At 34.8% G+C, this 21,335-nt stretch overlaps 1 protein-coding gene across 1 annotated transcript in view; it reads right to left on the reverse strand.

Moving 5' to 3' along the window:
- Nucleotides 1–21,335, reverse strand: part of LOC145241320 (m-AAA protease-interacting protein 1, mitochondrial-like) — a 73,947-nt gene that overhangs the window by 29,557 nt on the left and 23,055 nt on the right. Inside the window, exons 2-3 of the mRNA XM_080104137.1 lie at nucleotides 15,671–15,742; nucleotides 12,028–12,157 (exon numbers count right to left, since the gene is read on the reverse strand). Coding sequence (XP_079960263.1) covers nucleotides 12,028–12,157; nucleotides 15,671–15,742 — 202 coding nt within the window. The remainder of the gene's footprint in view (nucleotides 1–12,027; nucleotides 12,158–15,670; nucleotides 15,743–21,335) is intronic.

The following is a 21,335-nucleotide window of genomic DNA, read 5'->3' on the forward strand; positions in this document are numbered from 1 at the left end:
CCAAAATTTATTGATAAATCGCCAGCAGAAATGAGATTAATCAGTAATTGGCCGATTATCAAAAGCTGATTAATCGGTAATCAGCCAATTTGATAATCGGTACATCCCTAGTTTAAATGGTCACACTTCAAAAACAGCTCTTCATTAAATTGCATACTAACCTTCGGTTTGCATAGACAATTAAACTTCTCCCATAATTCTGAATGGAAAGTCCACCCCCGCCCCGATTTCCAAATGTTTCACATTATCATTGTCAGTCTACGTTCGTGATGAATAACTATAAATAATTCAATAGTTCATGGTTGGGGCACCGGAATAGGGGGCGGGGGGTTATAATCTAATTTCATAGGCAATGCTGCGACATGTGTTAGCTAGTAATACAAAATAATCTTTACTATTATATAAAAGTCACTGTGTGTGTGTGAGAGAGACAGAGAGAGAGAGTTCCTCATAGGTTCCGAAATGGCTGAGGCTATCTTTTGCAAATGTCATACAAAGGTAATTTATATTTCTGGCAGTGTTCTTAGACATGTTTTGTACAGAAATTAATCCGATAAGTATTGAAAATCAAAAAAAAAAAATCTTAAAAATAGACTTTCTTCTCTTTTACAAGGAAATATTTTATGCTACACCGGTGTAGGCTTGGCCAGTGTAATGTAAAATATTCCCCTGTAAAAATTCTTCTTTGTGATCTAGAAGAGAAGAAAGACCATTTTTAAGATCGTCAAGCCCAAATATCAGCTGACATGATATTGTAAACAAATACAAACGGAATTTGAAGAACAACATTATCATTTATTTTTATTTATTTTTTTTTTTTTGCAAATTAGTCCACTGGGCAAATTATTTCTCGTAATATATAATATTCAATAGTGAATTGATTCTACAATAATACATACGAAATCTGCATAAATTAAAATATCATGTTTAAGTGTATTGTACGACCAGGCAACGCTGGGCGTCCAGCTAGTTCCAAAATTAAATGCACCATAATGGATTTCCGTTTCTGAACAAATCACTTATTTTAACCTTTTGTTAATAGTGAAAAAAATTTAAAAAAGGAATGAATTTCTTTGCAACCATTTGGAATTTTCAGATGAAAAAAAAAATTAAATTATTGAACAGAAAGTCATTTAAACAAACTTCAAAATTTTTATCAAAACCTCATATATTACAAGATTGCGTTTTAGGAACTCATTATATCCAATAAATTTCATGAATAGAAATTCAACCAACATTATTGATTAGCTATAGTTTTACACCAATTTGTTTCAACCAATAATTTAATGATTAAAAACTAGTATAATAATAATTTAAACTTAATAGTGGGAGGGGCGTTTTTGTTGTTTTTAATATTTATTTATATAAATTTAGATAAGTGTGTATCTTTGTAAGTATAAGATTCGCTCCTAAACTGATTATCATTTTTTGCAACAAGGTGCTAGAATATGGGCTATATTTAGTCAAATTTAGTTTACTGCATAAAACAGAAAAAAAAAGATAAAATCGGGATGTAAACCCTTCATGAAAATTCAGATATTTAGATTTTTGTGCAATTTGAATAGAAATGAGACATCAATTAACATGCAATGCTATTTCTAGTACCAAGCAACGCTAGATCACCTTGCTAAGCAAACTCAGCGAGTCAAGTATTGTCATGTTATGGTTGACATGCTGTCAAAAATTCCAGATGGACCTAGGAATGAGATATTTTTATTTTGGAGATATCAAAAAACTGAATATCTCACAGATAAATAGAATTGACAATTGTTAGACAAATCTAGCTGGTATCAACAGAAATTGTCAACTACTAGCCATTTGTCTTTTATTTGAAAAAGCTAAATTATTTTTTTTTGTTGTTGATAATGAATTTCGGGAGAAGAAAAATTTCAAAATAATGTTTGCTTTTCTGGGTTGGCGTGATGGAGGGATTGTGAACACATATCAATGGAAGAACTCCCAGAAAGGCAACATAACAAAAAATAATTTTAATGATGCTGGAAGAGGATTATAAAAATACAAAAAGCGATAACCAATTTTTTGGGGGGAAAGAGACAAAGTAAAAGATTTCAGAAGCAAGAGTTGGGGACAAAAAGAGAAAAAAGTGCTCTCAGAAAGCTGAAGAGAGAAATAGTCGACTTCATAAGAACCAGATGTCTGGCAAAAATCGGTCTTTTCCTTCTGGTTGGCAGAAGGATACAAGTCTCCGCCTTGTAAACTATTTAAAAGGGAATTATTGAGAGCTAACCCTCGAAATTACTAAGTGGGTGAAAGTTATTTGATATAATTTGATTCTATTAAAAATTCTATATCCAGAAAACAAATGGTTCAGAGAAGCCCCGAATTATCTAATCTCTTTTTTTTTATTATTCTTTGTATGAAGTACATATTGAATTATTTTATGCAAATAATTATTTTTTGATAAGATCAAATTTAATGCAAATGTGAAAAATTTGAATATCCAATTGGATGTTCAATTTTTTCAGATTTGCATTAAATTTAATCTATAGTCAAACTTGAATTTATTCTTATGCCTCCTTAAGCCTTAAATTTTAAACGTTCTAGAATCTAAATCATGTAATGAATTTAAATAAAAATTAGAATAAAGGATTCTCAACATAGCATTACATCTTTATTTTTATACAGGAACATAAAAGTGGTGCAAAACTGTTAAATAAATTAATTTTACCTGCCCTGGGACAGGTATTCTAGTCTAAATGAATAAATGCAAAAGTTTCTTTTCTACTTCTCCTAATTATATGAACCTATTTAACTACTAGCTGGACGCCTGGTGTTGCCCAGTCGTACAATACGCTTAAACATATTTTAACTTATGCAGATTGCGTATGTATTATTTTATGTTACGAAGAATAATTTGGCCGGTGGACTAATTCACAAAAAAAATAAATAAATAAAATAACGAGGTCTTTCATCAAATTCAATCTGTGTTTGTTTACAATATCACGTCAGTTGATATTTGGGCTTGATGATATTAAAAATAGTCTTCCTTCTCTTATAGATAAAAATAAAGGATTTTTACAGGGGGAATATTTTACGTTACACCGGCCAAGGTTACACCAGTGTAACATAAAATATTCCCCTGTAGAAATTCGACATTGAAAAAATTAACCTCTGTAAGAACAACACTGGCAAAAGCACAAAATAATTGAGGTATCATGAATGAGAAAACAAAAATGGCTTCCAGCAGTAGCTAATATATGTGGCAAACATCTTCAAATAAATTATCACATATCTATTGGTCCACCAACTTAGTCGGATTTGGACCTTAGAATTCACCCTCGTCCGTTCATCTATTCGTCCCCAAAATTCTCAATAACTACTCATATTTTTCTGAAATTCTGCATGAAGTTACAACTACCTAAGGGAGGAAATGTAACATTCTCGGATTTTTTAGAAAAATTCTGGTTGTGTTCCCAGGGGGTCAAATGGGGTAAAAATTGCCAAACATAGCACTTTTCAGGATATTAGATCTTGCTGAAAATTACCCAAAAACAAGACCACATGGTATACATCTGGAAACGTAATATTTGACTCTGGAAAATTCTGATTGCTATATCATCTTTTGAATTTTAATACATTCTATAACCCCCTTCCACCACCACAAAAAATAAAAATATTCAAAATAAAATTCATTCAAAAATTTACACAAAAAAAAAATAAAATAAAAAGTCTGCAAAATTAGATTAAAAAAAAATTGCTTCCATTCATTTAATCTGCATGTTTAGCAATTGAAATGCTATTTTAAATTTAAATTTGATAGGCCAATAAACATGCGTCATCAAATCTAAAAATACTATTTCAAAAAAAAGATTTCAAACTGAAGCATGACAAACTTATAGACAAATAGAAACTTCTATAAAAATGCTTTTTTTTGCAGGGGTGGGGGGGGGTGAAAAGAGAACAAAGAGAGAGAAAGAGTGACAGTGTGAGGTTATACCAAATGATTGGGGATTCAGAATTAAGAAAACCCATCAAAGGTTTACAATTGCACATCTTAAGTTTCCAATAAAAACTCTGAAGGTAATTTTTACACGACAACAACTCTGATGCACACTAACATCGATCTAATAAAAACCAAGAGAATTAAGAGGGTTTTTATTTGTTGCTGTTCTTTTTATGACTGTGGACATTGGCTTATAAAGTGAGCATAGGAGACTTGGAAGAGATTATCAGCAAAGAAGGAAGAAAGAAAAGGAGATGGAATAGATCTGACCAGTTAGTCAAAGTTAACCATGAGTTACAGAAACTGGTGGGGAGAGAGGAAGTGACAAGATTTATTGACAGTAAATGCTTGATAAATATTTGCTTTCAAATAAAAGGATGTGAAATGGTTACCTGGGCTGTCTTTTGTGAGCATTTGCAGAAGATAGCACACAATATAAAAGTCACAACAATCAGCTCATAAACAATTAAAACGATTTTAAATTAAGCAAAGTTTATTTGGATTTCTTTCTTCTTTTTTTTATTTCTTTTTTTTTCTTTGTAAATGAATAAAGTCTATAATGAATACGAAAAAGGAGATAATTTTAGTTGCATTTAAGCAAAATAAAAACTCTCACTTGGACATTCATAAATCTCTTAGTTGACAAAAATACTCTGAAGCTGAACAAAAGAAAAAAAAAAGAGTGGATATTAAACATCCGATTTCATAGTATGTTTGTAAAACTTGCATACACACACAATGAATATGAGGATTTTTTTTTTACTCTTTTTCACCCAAAGCAAGGTGTATTCTCACTTGGACAAGAGAGGCTATTGAGATTATGTCTACAGGGGACTATGTGGCGAATTGAATAGCAAGATGTTTGTTTGCATTACATTTAAACTTCTGCATGTTAATACAGTCAGAGAAGCAAGAAACAGGAAGGGAATTCCAAAGTCTGGCAGCTCAAGGAAAGAAACTACTAGAATAGAAGGCTTTCTGGCATTTACAGATCTCAACAGTGAAGAGATAGAATTTTAATGCTTATTGAGGGACTTAGGAGAGTATGTACGTCAAGAAGACATAAGTTGCAACTTTGTCCTGACTGACCTTGACTACACAGACTGGAAGAAAATTTTGCAAATATTCAATCAATCATCAACAAAATGCACCACTTAAGATCTAAGATTGGTATGATGGTAAATGCTAAGAAAACAAAAATTCTTACTCTCCAAGAAAGCTATTATTCTTCTCAATAAGTGGAGCCTGATCGTTTCAAGTATCTGGGCTCAATGTTATTTATTTTGCTTTTTTTTTAATTACATTTTCACCCCAAACAAGGCACATTGCCACTTTGGTGTAGGGAGCTACTATCAGGGACATAAGCTACTGGGGTATTATGTAGGGAGTTGGGCAGTAAGATGTCGGTTTACGTTATACTGGAACTTCTGCATGTCAGTACAGTTGGGGAAGCAGGGAGCCAGAATGGAATTCCAAAGTCTAGCAGTTCTGGGAAAGAAACTAATGGAGTAGAAAGCTCTCCTACATCTAGGGATCTCCACTGTGTAGGGGTGGGATTTAGCTGCTTGTCGGGTTTGTCGAGGGTATTTACGTTGTGGGGGCACAAGTTCTTGCAGTTCGTCAGAGCATTCACCATTAAAATACTTGTAAACAAGCAGAGAGACGCAGCATTTCATCAGTGGGACAGAAGCTGCAGCTTAGATGACAGTTCAGAACCTATCAGGTTGGAGACTTTTTTAGATCTTGACTAGGAGCGAGAGACTAGTAGCAGATGCACCAGCCCAAATATGACAACAATACTCCATACATGGGCGAATGGTGGCCTTATAGAGGTACAGGATACTTTCGGGCGTTAGTAGCTTTCTAGCACGGTAGAGAGAGCCTATCTTCTTCACAGCGGTCCTGGCAATGCTCTCAATGTATCTGTTCTAACTCATGTTTCCTGTGAACGTTAGACCAAGGAGTTTAAAAGAAGTACTTTCGGGTAATGTGTTCTTGGCCATTGCTATTGGTGGTAGAGAAGGTTTCTTGTAATTATTGAAGGAAACAAGTTTAGTCTTGGCATCATTGAATGTGACCATCCATTTTTGTCCCCATTCTACTACAGATTGGAGGTCATCCTCTAGTGTTTCTACCATTTCCTTAGATATGTTTTCATTTGTTTTCCTGTCGTGCTTGCTATAGAGCGTGGGGTCATCAGCATATATACCCATCTCAGAGGCAGTTTTGTCGGGGAGGTCATTTATAAATATTAGGAATAATAAAGGTCCAAGGATATACTCCTGAGGCACTCCCGCATTTATATCATATTGTTTAGATGTACGAACTTGAGGACAACCTGGATTTTTCTCTTATCTAAGAAGGATTTAATTATGTTAAGTATTCATCCAGTGATACCGTATGATCTGATTTTCCTCCTTCATGCCATACCCTATCAAAAGCCTTAGATATATCTAGAGCTACTGCTCTACCCTTCCCTGCTTTGTCCAGTGAATGGATTTCAGTTCAGAGATTACAGTTAGGATATCTGCTGTGGAACGGACTTGCCTAAATCCATATTGTTGGTCGGTCAGAAGTTTAGCATCTGTAAGATGATGGACTAGAGCTTGGTTAATTATGGACTCAAATATTTTAGCGAAAAGTGGGAGGAGGCTAATGGGGCGATAATTTAATGGGTCAGTTCTTTCGGCAGAATTCTTGAAAACTGGTACCACAGAAGCAGTTTTCCAGTGTCCGGAAAGCAAGATTCATTAAGGCATTTGTTGTAAAGTGTGGAGAGAACTGGAGCTACTTCGGCAGATCATTTTTTTAATAGCACAGTCGGAATGAGATCAGGTCCACATGCTTTTGAAGTGTCAAGGTTTTTTATGATAGCATGTACCTGAGATGGAGTGATTTTCATATCATCTAGCGTAATGTCTGCCCGCACAGGAAAGTCAGGGAGGGGGTGGTTAACAGGGTCCAGTGTAGAGTTGGAGGCAAATCGACTGGCAAGCATGTTAGCCTTCTTGGTTGCTGAGCAAACAACCTCATGATTGTTGGTTAGTGGGGGAATTGTTGATTGCCCATTATTTACTACCACACATCAGGAGTATGATGACATTAACATCCAAATAAACAATGTCTGGTATGCTTTCAGGCACTTAAAACCCTATCAGTGATTTTGTTACAAGATCACAATAAGCATGAAAGTCTTGATTTATCAGACGATTGTTCCGACTTAATCTTACCTATAACTTTACATTTAACCTTGACGTTAAACTACTGCTGCTTGTTTTTTGCATGTTACAAACACGTAGTAGGGTATCATTTAGAAAAGTAATTTGTTTTCATTTTTTTAAGATTTTTGTTTTCATTGATTCTAGACATTTTTAACATCAACTTTAAAGAAAATTTTAATTTCATAGAAAAAATATTAAAAACAATTATGTGATTGAAATAAAACATTTTCTTAATCTTAACTTCAAAACCTTTTTCTTTACAGATATTTTAGGCAAAAAAATTATGGTGGACCGATGCTAACGATATGTTTTGTCACATGAATGAAATTAATTTTCTCAATGAAGATAAATACTACTATTACTAATATCAGCCTTAATTTAAAAACTTTTATATTTCTTTTTAAATCAAATTTTTCATTCATACGTAATATATTGTCAAAACTAAATTCTAATGTTTACCTTGTAACATTATGTCTTCAAAGGGGCATAATAAATAAGAAAAAAGTATAAGGCTATATTACTGTGATATTCATCAAAGAAGCAAGCAGCCACACGTTTGTGCCTTGTGTGGCTATACAAACGATAAATAATCAACACTCACCTCGGAAACGTCCTTATGTCTGTCTGTCCTGCAGGCTGAGAAAGAAAAATCAAAAAGATCCAAGATGGCGTCCATGATCTTTTAAATTCCTCGATCTTGCACAGTTCTCGCATGGTCTCATGACACACCTGCTAATGAGGCATGCCCAGATACGATAAAAGCAGGTCACTTGGAGGAGTTGGGGGGAAGCATTCAGACAGTGAATAGTGCTCTGCATCTTGTCAGACTTTTTGATACAATCCGTGTGATGAAATTTGCTTTGTGTCTCTTTAGAACTTGTCTTTTTGCTTTGCTACAATTACAGCAATACAATGTCGCCAATACAGTTTCTGCTGCGTTTGTTTTTTTTTATTTTACTTGAAAGTCACCACTTATCAAGGTCAAGAGGCTGTAGAGTTATGCTCGTCAGACTGCTAGCAAGCATATCCTCATGTACGCCGCACACACATACACACACACAATTTGTTAGCAGCTTTCAGCAATAAAAGAATAGGCTTAGTTATAGCCTCCTTACTTAATCAGTTATATTTTCCAATACCAGGTGGCAATACTAACATCTGCTTTTTCTATATCTCTTTACCTTTCTCTTTCATGAGTAGATGCGCTTAAGTCTGCTCCCCAAATGTATATAACAATCCCCCAAAGACAAAAATATATAGAAGCTAGAAGTAATTGTAAGAAAGAAATAGCAACAGCTAAGAGAGAATATACTGAAACCATCAATATACTGAAAATCTATTGAAGCGCAGAAATTAGGAACTCGTGATTTCTGGAAAATCGACAACAGTGTAGTAAATAATGGGCAATCAACAATTCCCCCACTATCCAACAATCATGAGGTTGTTTGCACGGCAACCAAGAAGGTTAACCTACTTGCCCATCGGTTCGCCTGCATCTCTACTTTGGCCCCATCAAACCACTCCCTCCCTAATTTTCCTCTGCAGGCAGAAACCACACTAGATGATCTGAAAATCATCCCTTCTCAAGTACATGATATTATAAAAAACCTAAACACCTCAAAAGCATGTGGACCTGATTTCATCCCGGCTGTACTATTAAAATTCTCCGCTGAGGTTGCTTCAGTTCTGTCCAAACTTTTCAACAAATGCCTTAATGAACCTTGCTTTCCTGACTGCTAGAAAACCGCTTCCATGGTACCAGTTTACAAGAATTCTGGTGAAAGAACTAACCCATTAAATTATTGCCCCATTAGCCTCCTCTCTCTTTTTGCCAAAAAATTTGAGTCCATAATTAATCAAGCTCTAGTCCACCACCTCACAGCTGCTAAACTTCTATCTGACCAACAGTATGGGTTTAGACAAGCCCATTCAACTGCAGATATCCTAACTGTAATCTCTGAACAGTAGCCCTAGATATATCTAAGGCCTTTGACAGGGTATGACACGATGGTCTTCTCATGAAAATCAGATCCTATGGTATTACTGAATGAGCACTTGACATAATTAAATCCTTCTTAAATAAGAGAAGAATCCAAGTTGTTCTCGATGGTCGTATGTCAAAACAAGATGATATAAATATGGGTCGATCCTTGAACCTTTATTATTCCTGATATTCATAAATGACCTCCCTGATAAAATTGTCTCTGAGAGGGGTATATTTGCTGACAACACTATGCTCTATAACAGACATTAGCGGAAAACAAATGAACATGTATCCAAGGCAATGACAGAAACCCTAAAGGAAGATCTCCGATCTGTGGTGGAAAGGGGACAAAAATAGAGGGTCACATTCAATACTGCCAAGACTAAGCTCCTTCCTTTTAATAACCACAAGAAACCTTCTCAACCACTAATAGCCATGATACATTATCTGAAAGTAGCTTGTTCAAACTCCTCAGCTTAATGTTCATAGGGAACATGAGTTGGAACAGATAAACTGAATGCATTGCACAGACTACTGCAAAGGTAAGCTCTCTCTATTGTGCTAGAAAGCTACTTACACCTGAGAGTATCCTGTACCTTTACAAGGCCCCCATTTGCCTATGTATGGAGTATTATTGCCACATTTGGGCTAGTGCATCTGCTACTAGTCTCTCCCCTCTTAGGCAGAGTTTAAAAAAGAGTCGCCAACCTGATAGGTCCCACACTATCAGCTAAGCTTCAACCACTGTCCCATCGACGAAATGTTGCATCCCTTTGTTTTACAAGTACTTTAATGGTAGATGCTCTGACGAACTACAAGTCCTAGTACCACCTCGATGTAAATACCCCCAACAAACCCGACAAACAACAAAATCCCACCCCTACAAAGCAGAAATTCCTAAATGTAAGAAAACTTTCTACTTTAATAGTCTCTTCCCTAGGACTGCTAGACTTTGGAATTTCCTTCCAGGTTTCTGTTTCTCGACTGTACTGACATGTAGAAGTTCAAGTATAATGTAAACAAACATCTTGCTGCTCAGCTCCCCACATATAACCCCCTACAAATTATGTCCCAGATAAGAGCCCCTTACATCAAAGTGGCACTATTCCTTAGTTGAGGTGAAAATGCAATCAAAAAATAATTTTTTTTTAAATCTCTTCAAGCAACATGCATCCATTTGAAACTGACTATTTTTATCTCACCACAGAGATTTACATAAAGACTTACGAAGGTAAAAACGCAATAACAGCATATAAACTTTGATAGACAATCATTAATGTATTTTTGTTGTAACTTTGCCGTCACAAATAAAAATCATACGAGTTGTAAATAACATGAATCACATGCGCGTTGCTTATTTTCTTTGCATTTTCCGCTACAAAGCCACTCAAGGATAAGAGTTAATAAGTGTTAGATAATTGGTGAGACAATTCAATGATGATCAGTAATGGCGGAATTTGATTATTTAAGAGGACAAGTCAACAAAAACTTGTAGTTCTAAGAAAGAAACTCTGCTCATGAAATTTTCATTTAGTTTTAGACACGGATAGAGAGTAAAGGAAATTGTTGATGGTTGTTGCAGCTAAACAAATATTTGTTACAAACGTTTTACAGGGAGGGAGGACTATGGATTGGAGCTCAATCGAACACCTACCATGAAAGTAATGATAGAGCAGAGATAGACTTATGTCTTTTCTGTGAGAAAAAGGAATAGAGAGGTGAAAAGGTCCTCGTCCACTAAATTCTGACCCAAGTGAACAGTCAAATATTATATTCTCATCGGAAGAGTCAATTGCATTGATACCACAACAAATGCGTCCACCTTATTTTGCCATTTGACTAAAAGTCAGAGGAGATACGGTTTACAATGAGAATAAAATCTGTTGTAGTAGAATAACAAAATCACACCACTTCATTAAACTGCTTGCCTTTGGAATTTCTTATTTCCTCCCCTGCCCCCGACATTATCAACATGTAGAAATTTAAATGTAATGTGCACAACTCCCAACTTAGGATGCCCTCTTTAAATTTGGGTTATAATCGTAGTAACTACTTACATCTCAGTGGTAATAAGCTTTGTTTGGTGAGAATATAAAATAAAAAGTAGAGTCAGTATTTTCCAGTAGAAGAGCAGACTATGAGCTCCACGGAACAAACACAGGCTTGATGGATAAAAAGAAAAAAATGAATACCAAAAAAATACGATTTTTGAATTGCAATACCAAAAAAGCCAAAATACGATTTTTGAATTGCAATACCAAAAAAGCCAAAATACAATTTTTTAATTGTGATAGACTAACACTAACAGATACTCGAACCACACAAACACTGCTAGTTATACGGCATCCAATCATCTAGTTCAAGTTACCAATATCACTTTTTTTATTACATTCTATTTGTTCCATTTTATCATGTATCAACCAATGCTTAATGTAGCAGTTGACTAGGAAAAAAAATCTAAAATCAATGTTTAAAGAATGGCCAACTATTGTCAAGGGCAACCAAAGGCTCCCTTTTCACTAACTGCTACACTAAGGTGTAGGAGAGGAAGCCACTTTATTACCAGGACTAACTACTCCACTTGCTTTTTATCCTCTCCTTATAATGCTGCGTATTTAGTAAAGGGACCTCAAGTACTATTTTTTAAGTTTTTGGTATAACTATCAAGGATTGAACCTTGGTCTCACAGTTCATTATGTCAAATGGGCCAGTAAAAAAAAAAAAAATTATTTCTATTGATTTCATCAGAAAATACCCATGAAAATGGAGAAAAAAATTTGCTATTAATCAAAACATCAGAAAGTTTTTTTTAAGTACTTATAAATAAATAAAAGTGAGGATGAGAAATGAGTACTTACTTGCAGAGTCATCAAACATCATTCCTATTTCATAAATAAATCGTAAAAATAAATCCTCAGGTTTAATTGCCAAGAAATTGCGCTGACTCATACTCAAATCTGCATAATTGTTCTGAATTTCTTGAAGAGCCTGAAGAATACAAAAGGAAAACGGCAAATTGTTATGTTCAATAATTGTAACCTTTCAGAAAAATTTTTATTATTTATTATTCATATAACAATACACCAAGACAATTTTATGTTACACACATGTTATCACCCTCCACCCTTTTTTTTTTTTGAAAGATAGGATCACCCAAAATGGAATGCAAAAACAAAATAAAATAATAATTTTTAAAATTTCATCTGATGTCACTATGATAGCAAATGTGAAAACTGAAATTAAAATACACTTTCTTGGCAGAATCAAGGCGAAGTATTGGTTCTGTCCAAATATGGTGTAATGATACTGTCAGGTCTGTTTTTGTATCAGACATCCGTCAGCCGTAAAATAGAAATATTTTTAAGCATGACAGCATTACACTGTAAAAGAAGGATATAACTACAGAATTTCCATAAATTCTGTAGTACAATCTCTGGTCAAGAAAGGAGGTTTAACGATGCCATAAACCCAAACTATATTTGTCGAATGAAAATCACCAACTATTAAAGCAATCTGCTGCTCGGTCAATCCTTCTCTACAGCTGCAAGATATGGTCAATGACAATGGATGATCTGTAGAAGCTTCCACTGCATCTTGCATTGCCGGTAAGCTGATTGTGTTACAACTGCCATTCTTTGCTAACATCTTAATTTTAACCATCTGTCCTGTTGCACCGACATCTTTGGTAGTTTGGGCATACAGTTCATTGCTCAGAGAGAGAGGTAATTCCAAATGTAGTCCTCTACCTTTGTCTGGGTGGCACAAGTGTGTCTACAGCTGAGGATTTAAATTTTTCTTTTCCTTTTTCACCCTAAACACAGCACAGTGTGACATAGATGTAAGGGACCTACTATTTGGGATGAGGAATCTATTATATAAAGAAGAGGGGGGGCAGCTAGAAAGGAATGGGCTGGATGGAAGAGAAAGAGGCAGTTGGAAAAAGAAAGATAGAGATGGATAGAGAAAGATAGAGATGGATAGAGAGCGGTAGAAGTTTTAATAGAAATAGTTGCTTTTGCCTTAGGCAACACTAGGTAGCCCTACTAGTCTATATAAGTGGATTAAGAGTACAACAAAATGGTAGGATAAATTTCACCCCAGTTTTGCACAATGAGGTCAAAAGGTCGCATGATGCACATTCTCACTGCTGGTTTTCATGAGCTCCACCGGTATGTGCTTTTCCAGTTTTGATTTGGGTCACAACCTTATCTACTTTTTCCTATCTAATTGAATGCTTTATCTCTAATCAAGGTAAACCTTCAATTAAAGCTTCAACAACAGATGGATTATAGAAGAGGTCGCAGAAATGTTCCTACCAGCGTTCCAAAATTTTGGAAGAGTTCTTGATGAGTGACGTATTATCTTTTGACTTTGAAGAGGGGGTCAAACACCTGATGAAGAAGTCCATTGTTTTTTAATCTTTTCTATCAGAGGTAGACTGTATTTCTGACAATATGTGTTTTTCATCCGCTTCAGTTCCCTTTGCAGAGTAGCCTTGTATTCCTTATAGTCCTTAATAACAGATATATTACCTTGTACACTTTGGTGAAGGACCTTCTTATAAAGACAGTGTTTCTTTTGAATTAGTTTATTCAGCCTTTCCTGATCATTTTCATCAAACCAATCCTTATTCTTTTTTTTTAAGCTTAATACATCTGAACCAATCGAATATACTTGTTCTTTGTAGTTTTCCTCCACAATCCATCAAAAGTGACACTGTCCGATCTCTCCTTCACACATACTAGTAACTCAGGATTCTTTAGCTTGTCAGCATTAATGCATTCAAACCCTAACTCCTGTCATGCGTACCTTCTTGCGTGTACACACCTTTAACTTTCCTCGAACCAACCTGTGATTCGAATCACATTCAGCATTACACATAACTCAAACATCGGAAGTGTCTGCAAGATTGCGTTTGCGATAATGAAATCAATTAGATGTCCTTGCATCTTGGATGAGTCCAAGTTGTTTTGTGCTTATTCTTCTGATGGAAGAAAGTATCACTCAGAACAGAACTACAGTAATCACAAATCACCACTGTTAATTCTTCCAATCCCATGACGCCCACAGCATCCCATGTCCTCCAGTCCTACCAACAAGGTATTATGAGCTTTTCATTGTTAGATACCAATGGCATCACCTCATGGAGTACCTTGTAGACAGCCAGGATGACTTCTTCGCTCGCTTGCATGGTTGGAGCATAGATAGAGAAAATCAAGAGGAATCAACCACAAGAAAGTGGAATTCTAAGTTTCATAATTCGATCAGTAACAGCAGAGAGTCTTTCAATCTTGTCCATCAGAGCTGATTGTATCGAGAAACCCACCCCACCATCAGGATGCTTATCCTTTGGCTTTCCAACACAGAACACAGAGTATCCTGATCCTATCTGAATCAAATAGTCTTCCTCAGGGAGGCAAGTTTTTGATAGAGTAGCTATATCAATATTTAATCTTCTTTGGGGATATGTAAAGTTCCATATCTATGCTGATAAACCAGATACAATAGATCACTTGGAAGACAATATTTAACATGCTATTGTCAAAATAGAGTCTAAATTAATGGGCAGTTTGTAAAAATTGGACCTCTAGATTATACATGAGCTGCAGAGGCCATATGCCTGAAATTATATTTAAATTATAGATGACAAAAATTAATTGTTGTGGGGTACAAATCACCCCTATTTGAGAACTAAGATGAATCAACCAGTCCTATGAATACCATTGGTTTCAGAGACTAGATGGAGACATTCATACCATGTTTAACTGCATGCTACGAATACGTTCCTCTCATACCACTTTAGTGACTCCTGTATTCTTTATGATAAATACATATTATATTTTATACACTTTACACTACGTGTGGTTTCTTTCATTTGTGACCCCTAGCACGGGTCTACAACATTAATCTTTGGAATAAACCACATATTTGTATAATAAAAATATTTTTCTGTGATTTATTTTAATTTAAAGTTTGCTACCTCTAAAAAAAAACAAAAAAAAAAACATCTTACGTATATGTATAAAATGTGTTCAACGTACGAGGTTTTGAGAATAAAAATCTTCACTGTTTCAGTGGTGCTTGAATCATTGGTGACATTTCAATCCCACTAGTGATTTGCATTGTAACCCACAGCAACTGCAGATGTAGGTACTGGAAGCATTTGATAAGTAGTTGCGTGCTGCCATCTTTTGATTTTCTCTTACATTGTGAGCAATATAGCGCATTTCTCTCAGTTGTTAGGTAAAGATGAAATAGTGTTAACATAAAAAAAAAAAGAATCTGAAGGGGGTCGTTTCAGACAGACGATTTGGTCTGGAATTTCCCATATATGAACATGATCATGTATAAGTACGGCACATAAAAAATTAACTTCGCCAAGAAAAGTGAATAAATGTGGCAATGCGTGAAAAGATTCCCGACTGTTTTGAATGTTTAAAAAAAATAATAAAATGAAAATAAAAAAAGAATATAGAAGATAAAAAAAAGATGTAAACGTACCGATGGTTCAACAACATCTCTAAGTTCTTCAAAATCACCTTCCGCTAAACAACTGGAAACATGATGAATAGCCTGCAAGAAAAAAAAATTTAACATTCATGAATTATTCACAGAAATTGAAAAACATTAACTACAAAAATCAAATCAACCGGAAATAGTCAATTTTCCCTACACATGAATTCACCACTTTATCAGCACTCATCTATCTGCCTGCTTGCTAATTTTATAAACATCCTAACTATGTTCGTTTTGATTTTATTTTATTTGAATCATAAATTGGCTGCCATTTCTCAAGCAGAATCATTGGACAAGGTAAAACCAACACAGAACGGTTTGCCAAAACAAATTCCAACCTTTTAATCGGTTTGAATCTATCAATTTATTGAACGACAGGTTTTTTTGACCTTCACTGAATCCATCGTTTTGGACAAGAAAATTTAACCTGATTTTAATCATACCATTTTTTTTTACTTATCAAGGTCCGGAGGCCGCTCGAGGATAAGGGTTAATGAGTGTATGGTGGTCCATGGGAAAATATCATAGTAATCGTTAGTAGTGGAAATTTGGTAACTTGGATTACTAGTTAGAGAATGGTTAAGAGAGAGAGAGAAGGAGGTGTTTAAATCATATAGTTAGACACGTAGACCGGAAGTCAAGATCAGCTAATTGGATTGTGTGTGAGTCACGTGATCAGGTTAGCTGAATTGTTGAGACTTGATTTGGGTTGAGAAGAGAACGGACGGCTTTCACCGTTGTCTCCTCCCCTTCACTGGGGGGGGGGACGAATGCTGACGTGTGTAGAAGAACGCACATAGGCCGGATGTGAATCCGGCCTGTGTCCACCTTCTGCAAGACATCTGGGAAAGTGAAATAAGCTATAGAACCGATTCCTTGTCTTGGAGTAATTGAATCTTCATCCCCAAAAACAGGTACCAAGTCTCCCCTCCAGGACGAGAGAATTCCAGATGGTCCAACATCAAAGAAGCAGAGGTAAGTTCTGAAAAATCATGTCACACATTACACACGACATTAACTCAGACTAGACGATCACACACGATTCCCTTTATGATACAACATAAATATATAATATAACACGTCATCTCTTCTAATCCATTATTAGAGATAACACAACAGACACTCATATCCTTTATGATATGACAATACAACATTACTTAAGAGGACGACTCATCAAGAACTTGTTCACGTTGGACTTGAAAGACAACCATATTGTAGTCAGTTGGAAAAAAAGAAAATGGAACAGAGTTTCACAGGTGTGCACTTCTAAGAAAGAAGATTTGTTCATGGAATCTATGCTTAGGTTTAGGCAGAGATAAAGAGGGGGGGAATTATTGATAGAAGTTTCAGCTATAGACCATAGATTGGAATTCAGACAAGCACTTGCCATGAAAATAACGATAAACCAGAGACTGGCTCACAATGTCTCTTTCGTGGGAAAGAGATTGCAGAGAAGAGAAAAGGGCATCCCCTACTAGGTTACAAAGTATATTGGACGTACTTGGCTCTTATACAAGTAGAGAATTACATCAGCAGTGAGATATCTACTGGAGCGGTAGAATGATCCCACCATTTTTCCAGCAGCCTTGGCAACGTGTTTGATGTATGTGTTCCATCTCAGATCATAATATAACAATTCAATTAATAATTTAACGACCAAATGATACTGCAATAAATTTCACTTTCACAAACAATTTTGTAATAAAAAAAAAAAGAAAGAAACTTTAAAGTATTTATAGGATTTAAAAATGCTGAATTGATTTTATTGAAAAATAGATTTTCTTTTTAAATAACATACATTCATTCGTTAAATTATGGCAATTGATTGTGTGTATGTCCAGTTAAAAGTCAAAAACTATAAAACAACCACAAAGTTGGCATATTCTTGATCAGCCTTACCCTGGATGAATAATATCTAAAATTTAGAAATGTGAAATTTTTTTGACTCCTGATGGAGAGTATGAGACCAATGATTTCGACAATCGTTTTTATAACCACAAGTCATGGTGAGCAACCAATGAAAAGCTTCTAAAGTTACTATAAAAATTTTGGATTCAATTTGTTCGCCACCATTTTTGTTACTGGCAATTACACTCATGAGCTGATCTGAACTACACTGCTTCTACGTCACCATCTTTGTTACTGGCAATTACACTCAGTTCAACATAATGTCTCAACACTGAGCTAGATTTTTCAGTGTTAATTTGGAAATAAAAAGTTGAGTCATTCCTAAAAGAATTTATTATATAAAGGAGAGTGAGGGAGGTGTGCATGTGTGTATGTCCAGCTAGAGAGGAATGGGCTGGACAGAAACGGAGGGGATTGGGGAGAGGGAGGGATAAAACAGTGAAGGCAGAAAGAGAGATGGATAAAGAGAGGTAGAGAGATGAAATTTTTAATAGAAATATGTTACACTTTTGCTCCGAGCAATGCCAAGTAGCCCTGCTAGTCTTTCCAGAAAATGTAAATATTTTTTTACAAAGAATTTACTTAAGAGAAAAGAGAAAAGTGAAATAAAAATTGAAGTAAAAAGACTCCCGGACAACACCAGGTAGAGCTACAGTTAAGAAATAAAAATCCGGTTCAATTCACCTTTTCAACTGAAGTGATTTTTTTACTTTCATATTAATAAATGTTGAGAAATAATCTTTTTTGTATTGGATTTTTTAATTGTTTTTTTTTAATTTATTTCACCACAAATAAGGAATATTGCCACTGAGACACAACAATCTAGTGTGAGTAGGGAACAGATTTATAGTGGCATCCTAAGTGGGGAGTTGTGCAGCAAAATGTTTGTTCACATTTGTTAATACAGTTGGGAAAATGGAATTCAAAAGGTAAGCAAATTGAGGAAAGAAACTATTAGAGTAAAAAGAGAAGGGGTGAAATTTTGCTGCTTGTCACATCGGACAATTATTCTCAATAGCGATAAGATATCCAAAATATGATTCAGATCCATATTAAATGGAAATCATATTTGGAAACGACATTTCCTTCTATGCTTGCCTGAATGCAAGACTCTCTTCATCTTTTATTCATTTTCCTTTTCATCAGCCTTAATCAACCTGGTGAAAAGATTCTGTAGGTGGCCAATGGAAACATCGGGTTAGGGTTATCAAACTCTCCACAACAGGTGAGAAGTACTCTTAATTCTTGCCGTCACTAAACACTTCCTCACACATGAGGATATTCTATATATGTTACAACTCTACTATTAAGCCCGGTATGGAGTACTGTTGTCATACTGGTGAATCTGTGTCCCATTTGAGGGTTCTTGATAAGATGCAGAAACGTATCTGTAATTTGATTGACCCTACCCTTTCTTCTTCATTGCAGCATCCCTTTCACAGACGTGATGTTGCTAGTTTCAGTCTTTTCTATAAATATTATTATAGGAAGCGTTTTCATCTATTTTCTGCTTCCTTTATTCCAGCTCGTTTGACTCATTGGTCTAGTGGTCTCCATCAACTCACTGTTTTGACACCTCATTGTAATACAACTTTTTATTCCAGTAGCTTCTTTCCAAGAACTGCAACATTGTGGAACTCTCTTCCTGCTCACTGTTTCCTTCTACCTATAGCTTTACTTTTCAAGACTAAAGGTCAATCAACATTTCCTGTCTTCATGATAATCATCTTTCATTTTTGTTAGTTCCTTACACCAAGTGGCTTCAAACCTTGTCTGGAGCGATTTCCATTGAAAATTAAATTAAAAAAATTAAGGCCATGGGGTAAAAGGGGTGAGGTTGTTCACAGGAAATGGCACATTTTCTTCCTCTCAGATTGTCTGGTTAAAAAAAAATAAAAAAATAAATATGACAAAATGATCTCGATTCGTTTAAGGTATAATTAATAAAAAAAAGATATTCAGCTTATAAAGTCCCAATTTGCCAACTCGTTATGTGACAACATGCCTGGTAGACTCTTTCCTTGAATTTCTATAAACATGCTTTCCAAACATCCAGTTTGTAAATGCAACCAGAAATATTGTAATACAGGCACCAAATTGAGAAAAACAAATTCTAGTCAATCGAAATTTGGTTTAAAATGTTTTTCTCTATGATCATTAAAATTAATTGGTATTAAAACTTCAAGACCATTTTTTTTAATGCTTCTCTTTTTTTTTAATGTATTTTTTTCTTTTTTTTTAATTTGATGTTGCTTTACCAGACAATAAATGTTAAGGTAAAGAAAACTCGACATTTTATCAAAATAAAAAATAATTAAAATATTCTTATTATTTACTGTGGGGGTGGGGGGTTGTAAAATATACTTAGATATATTTTCATTCATGCAGAATTTCATATTTATAATTACAGATCCAATTTTCTATTGAATATTATATTGTACCTAATATATAGTACGAATTTCAAAACATTAAAAAATAAATAACTTGGGTACCATCAACTTAAATCGAAACCAAAACATTTAGTGTTCCAGCTGCGTTCCCTACCATTTGAGCTATCGACAGACATAAAAAGATTTAAAATTAAACCACTTCAAGCTATGAATAAATTTATGCAAAACTAATAGAAATATGTAAGCAAGTTGAAATGAACATTTTGCATTTCAACTTGCTGACATATTTCTATATGCATTATTCATCCATCCAAACAAAGATTTTATTCGTTATAAACTATGTTTGATGTATAATTACTATTTCATGTTAATTTCAGTATTATGTGACCAGTAGTTTAAGAGTTTATTGTTTAAATACTTTCACACATACATATATACATCTACTGGTTTATATAGATTAGTTCTATCTACCCAGTGTTGCTCAGGATTTTAGTTTTTATTTGTTTCCATTTTTTAAACTTATACAGAAAAACAAATTTTTTTATTGTAAGGGAGACAACTCTTTATATTGCTCAATTAAAAGCATGAGTTATTCCCCTTGCTGATTTTTATTTGTCACTCATAATTGACTATATTATTGCTAAATAAACGGTAGCAAATTATGTTCTTATGATGTTAATAACATACTACAACAATAATACTGCCTGCTTCCCTCCGGACTACAACTTGGATGTCTTCAGGCCCAATGTTAACAAATTCCTAATGAACCGCCCCCTTAATTAAACACTTCATCAAATCTCCACACTAACGTAATGTACTTGCAATAACCCTTATTTCTGAGTGGCTTCCGGGCCTTGATAAGTGGTGATCACTCTGTAAAAAAAAAAATAAATAAAAAACAAAATAACAAATGAAAATTGGCAAGTTTGATATGTCAGATTAAATGCTATTTAGGTCCAATTTTTTAAATCTCACAAGATGACTTCAGGTTGGATATCAGAAAAGCTTCATTCTTGCATAGGTACAACCTTTATCATGTTTGCAATCATGGACTCATTCGGGTGCAAAGCAATTTTATATTTTTCTGATGTCAATTGACTAACCAGCAGAGCATTATTATTGTTGACCAAACAAAAAAGTCTATCAGGCGGGTTTAGGTAGTGTTATAATGTATGCAAGTGAAACCTGATCCCCCCCCCATCCCACCCGGTGAGGGGGGGGGGCATTTGCATAAAAAGAAATGACATGAAAATGATATGATGGATGCGTAAATCTGAATTTTAAAGATAGGCTTACTTCTGATGATTTCAGTGTAAAATTAAATCTAAACTAAATGGAAATGTGTGCACAAC

The sequence above is a fragment of the Euprymna scolopes genome, chromosome 20 (genome assembly GCF_053919585.1).
Source record: "Euprymna scolopes isolate OS-2025 chromosome 20, ASM5391958v1, whole genome shotgun sequence".
NCBI lineage: Eukaryota > Metazoa > Mollusca > Cephalopoda > Sepiida > Sepiolidae > Euprymna > Euprymna scolopes.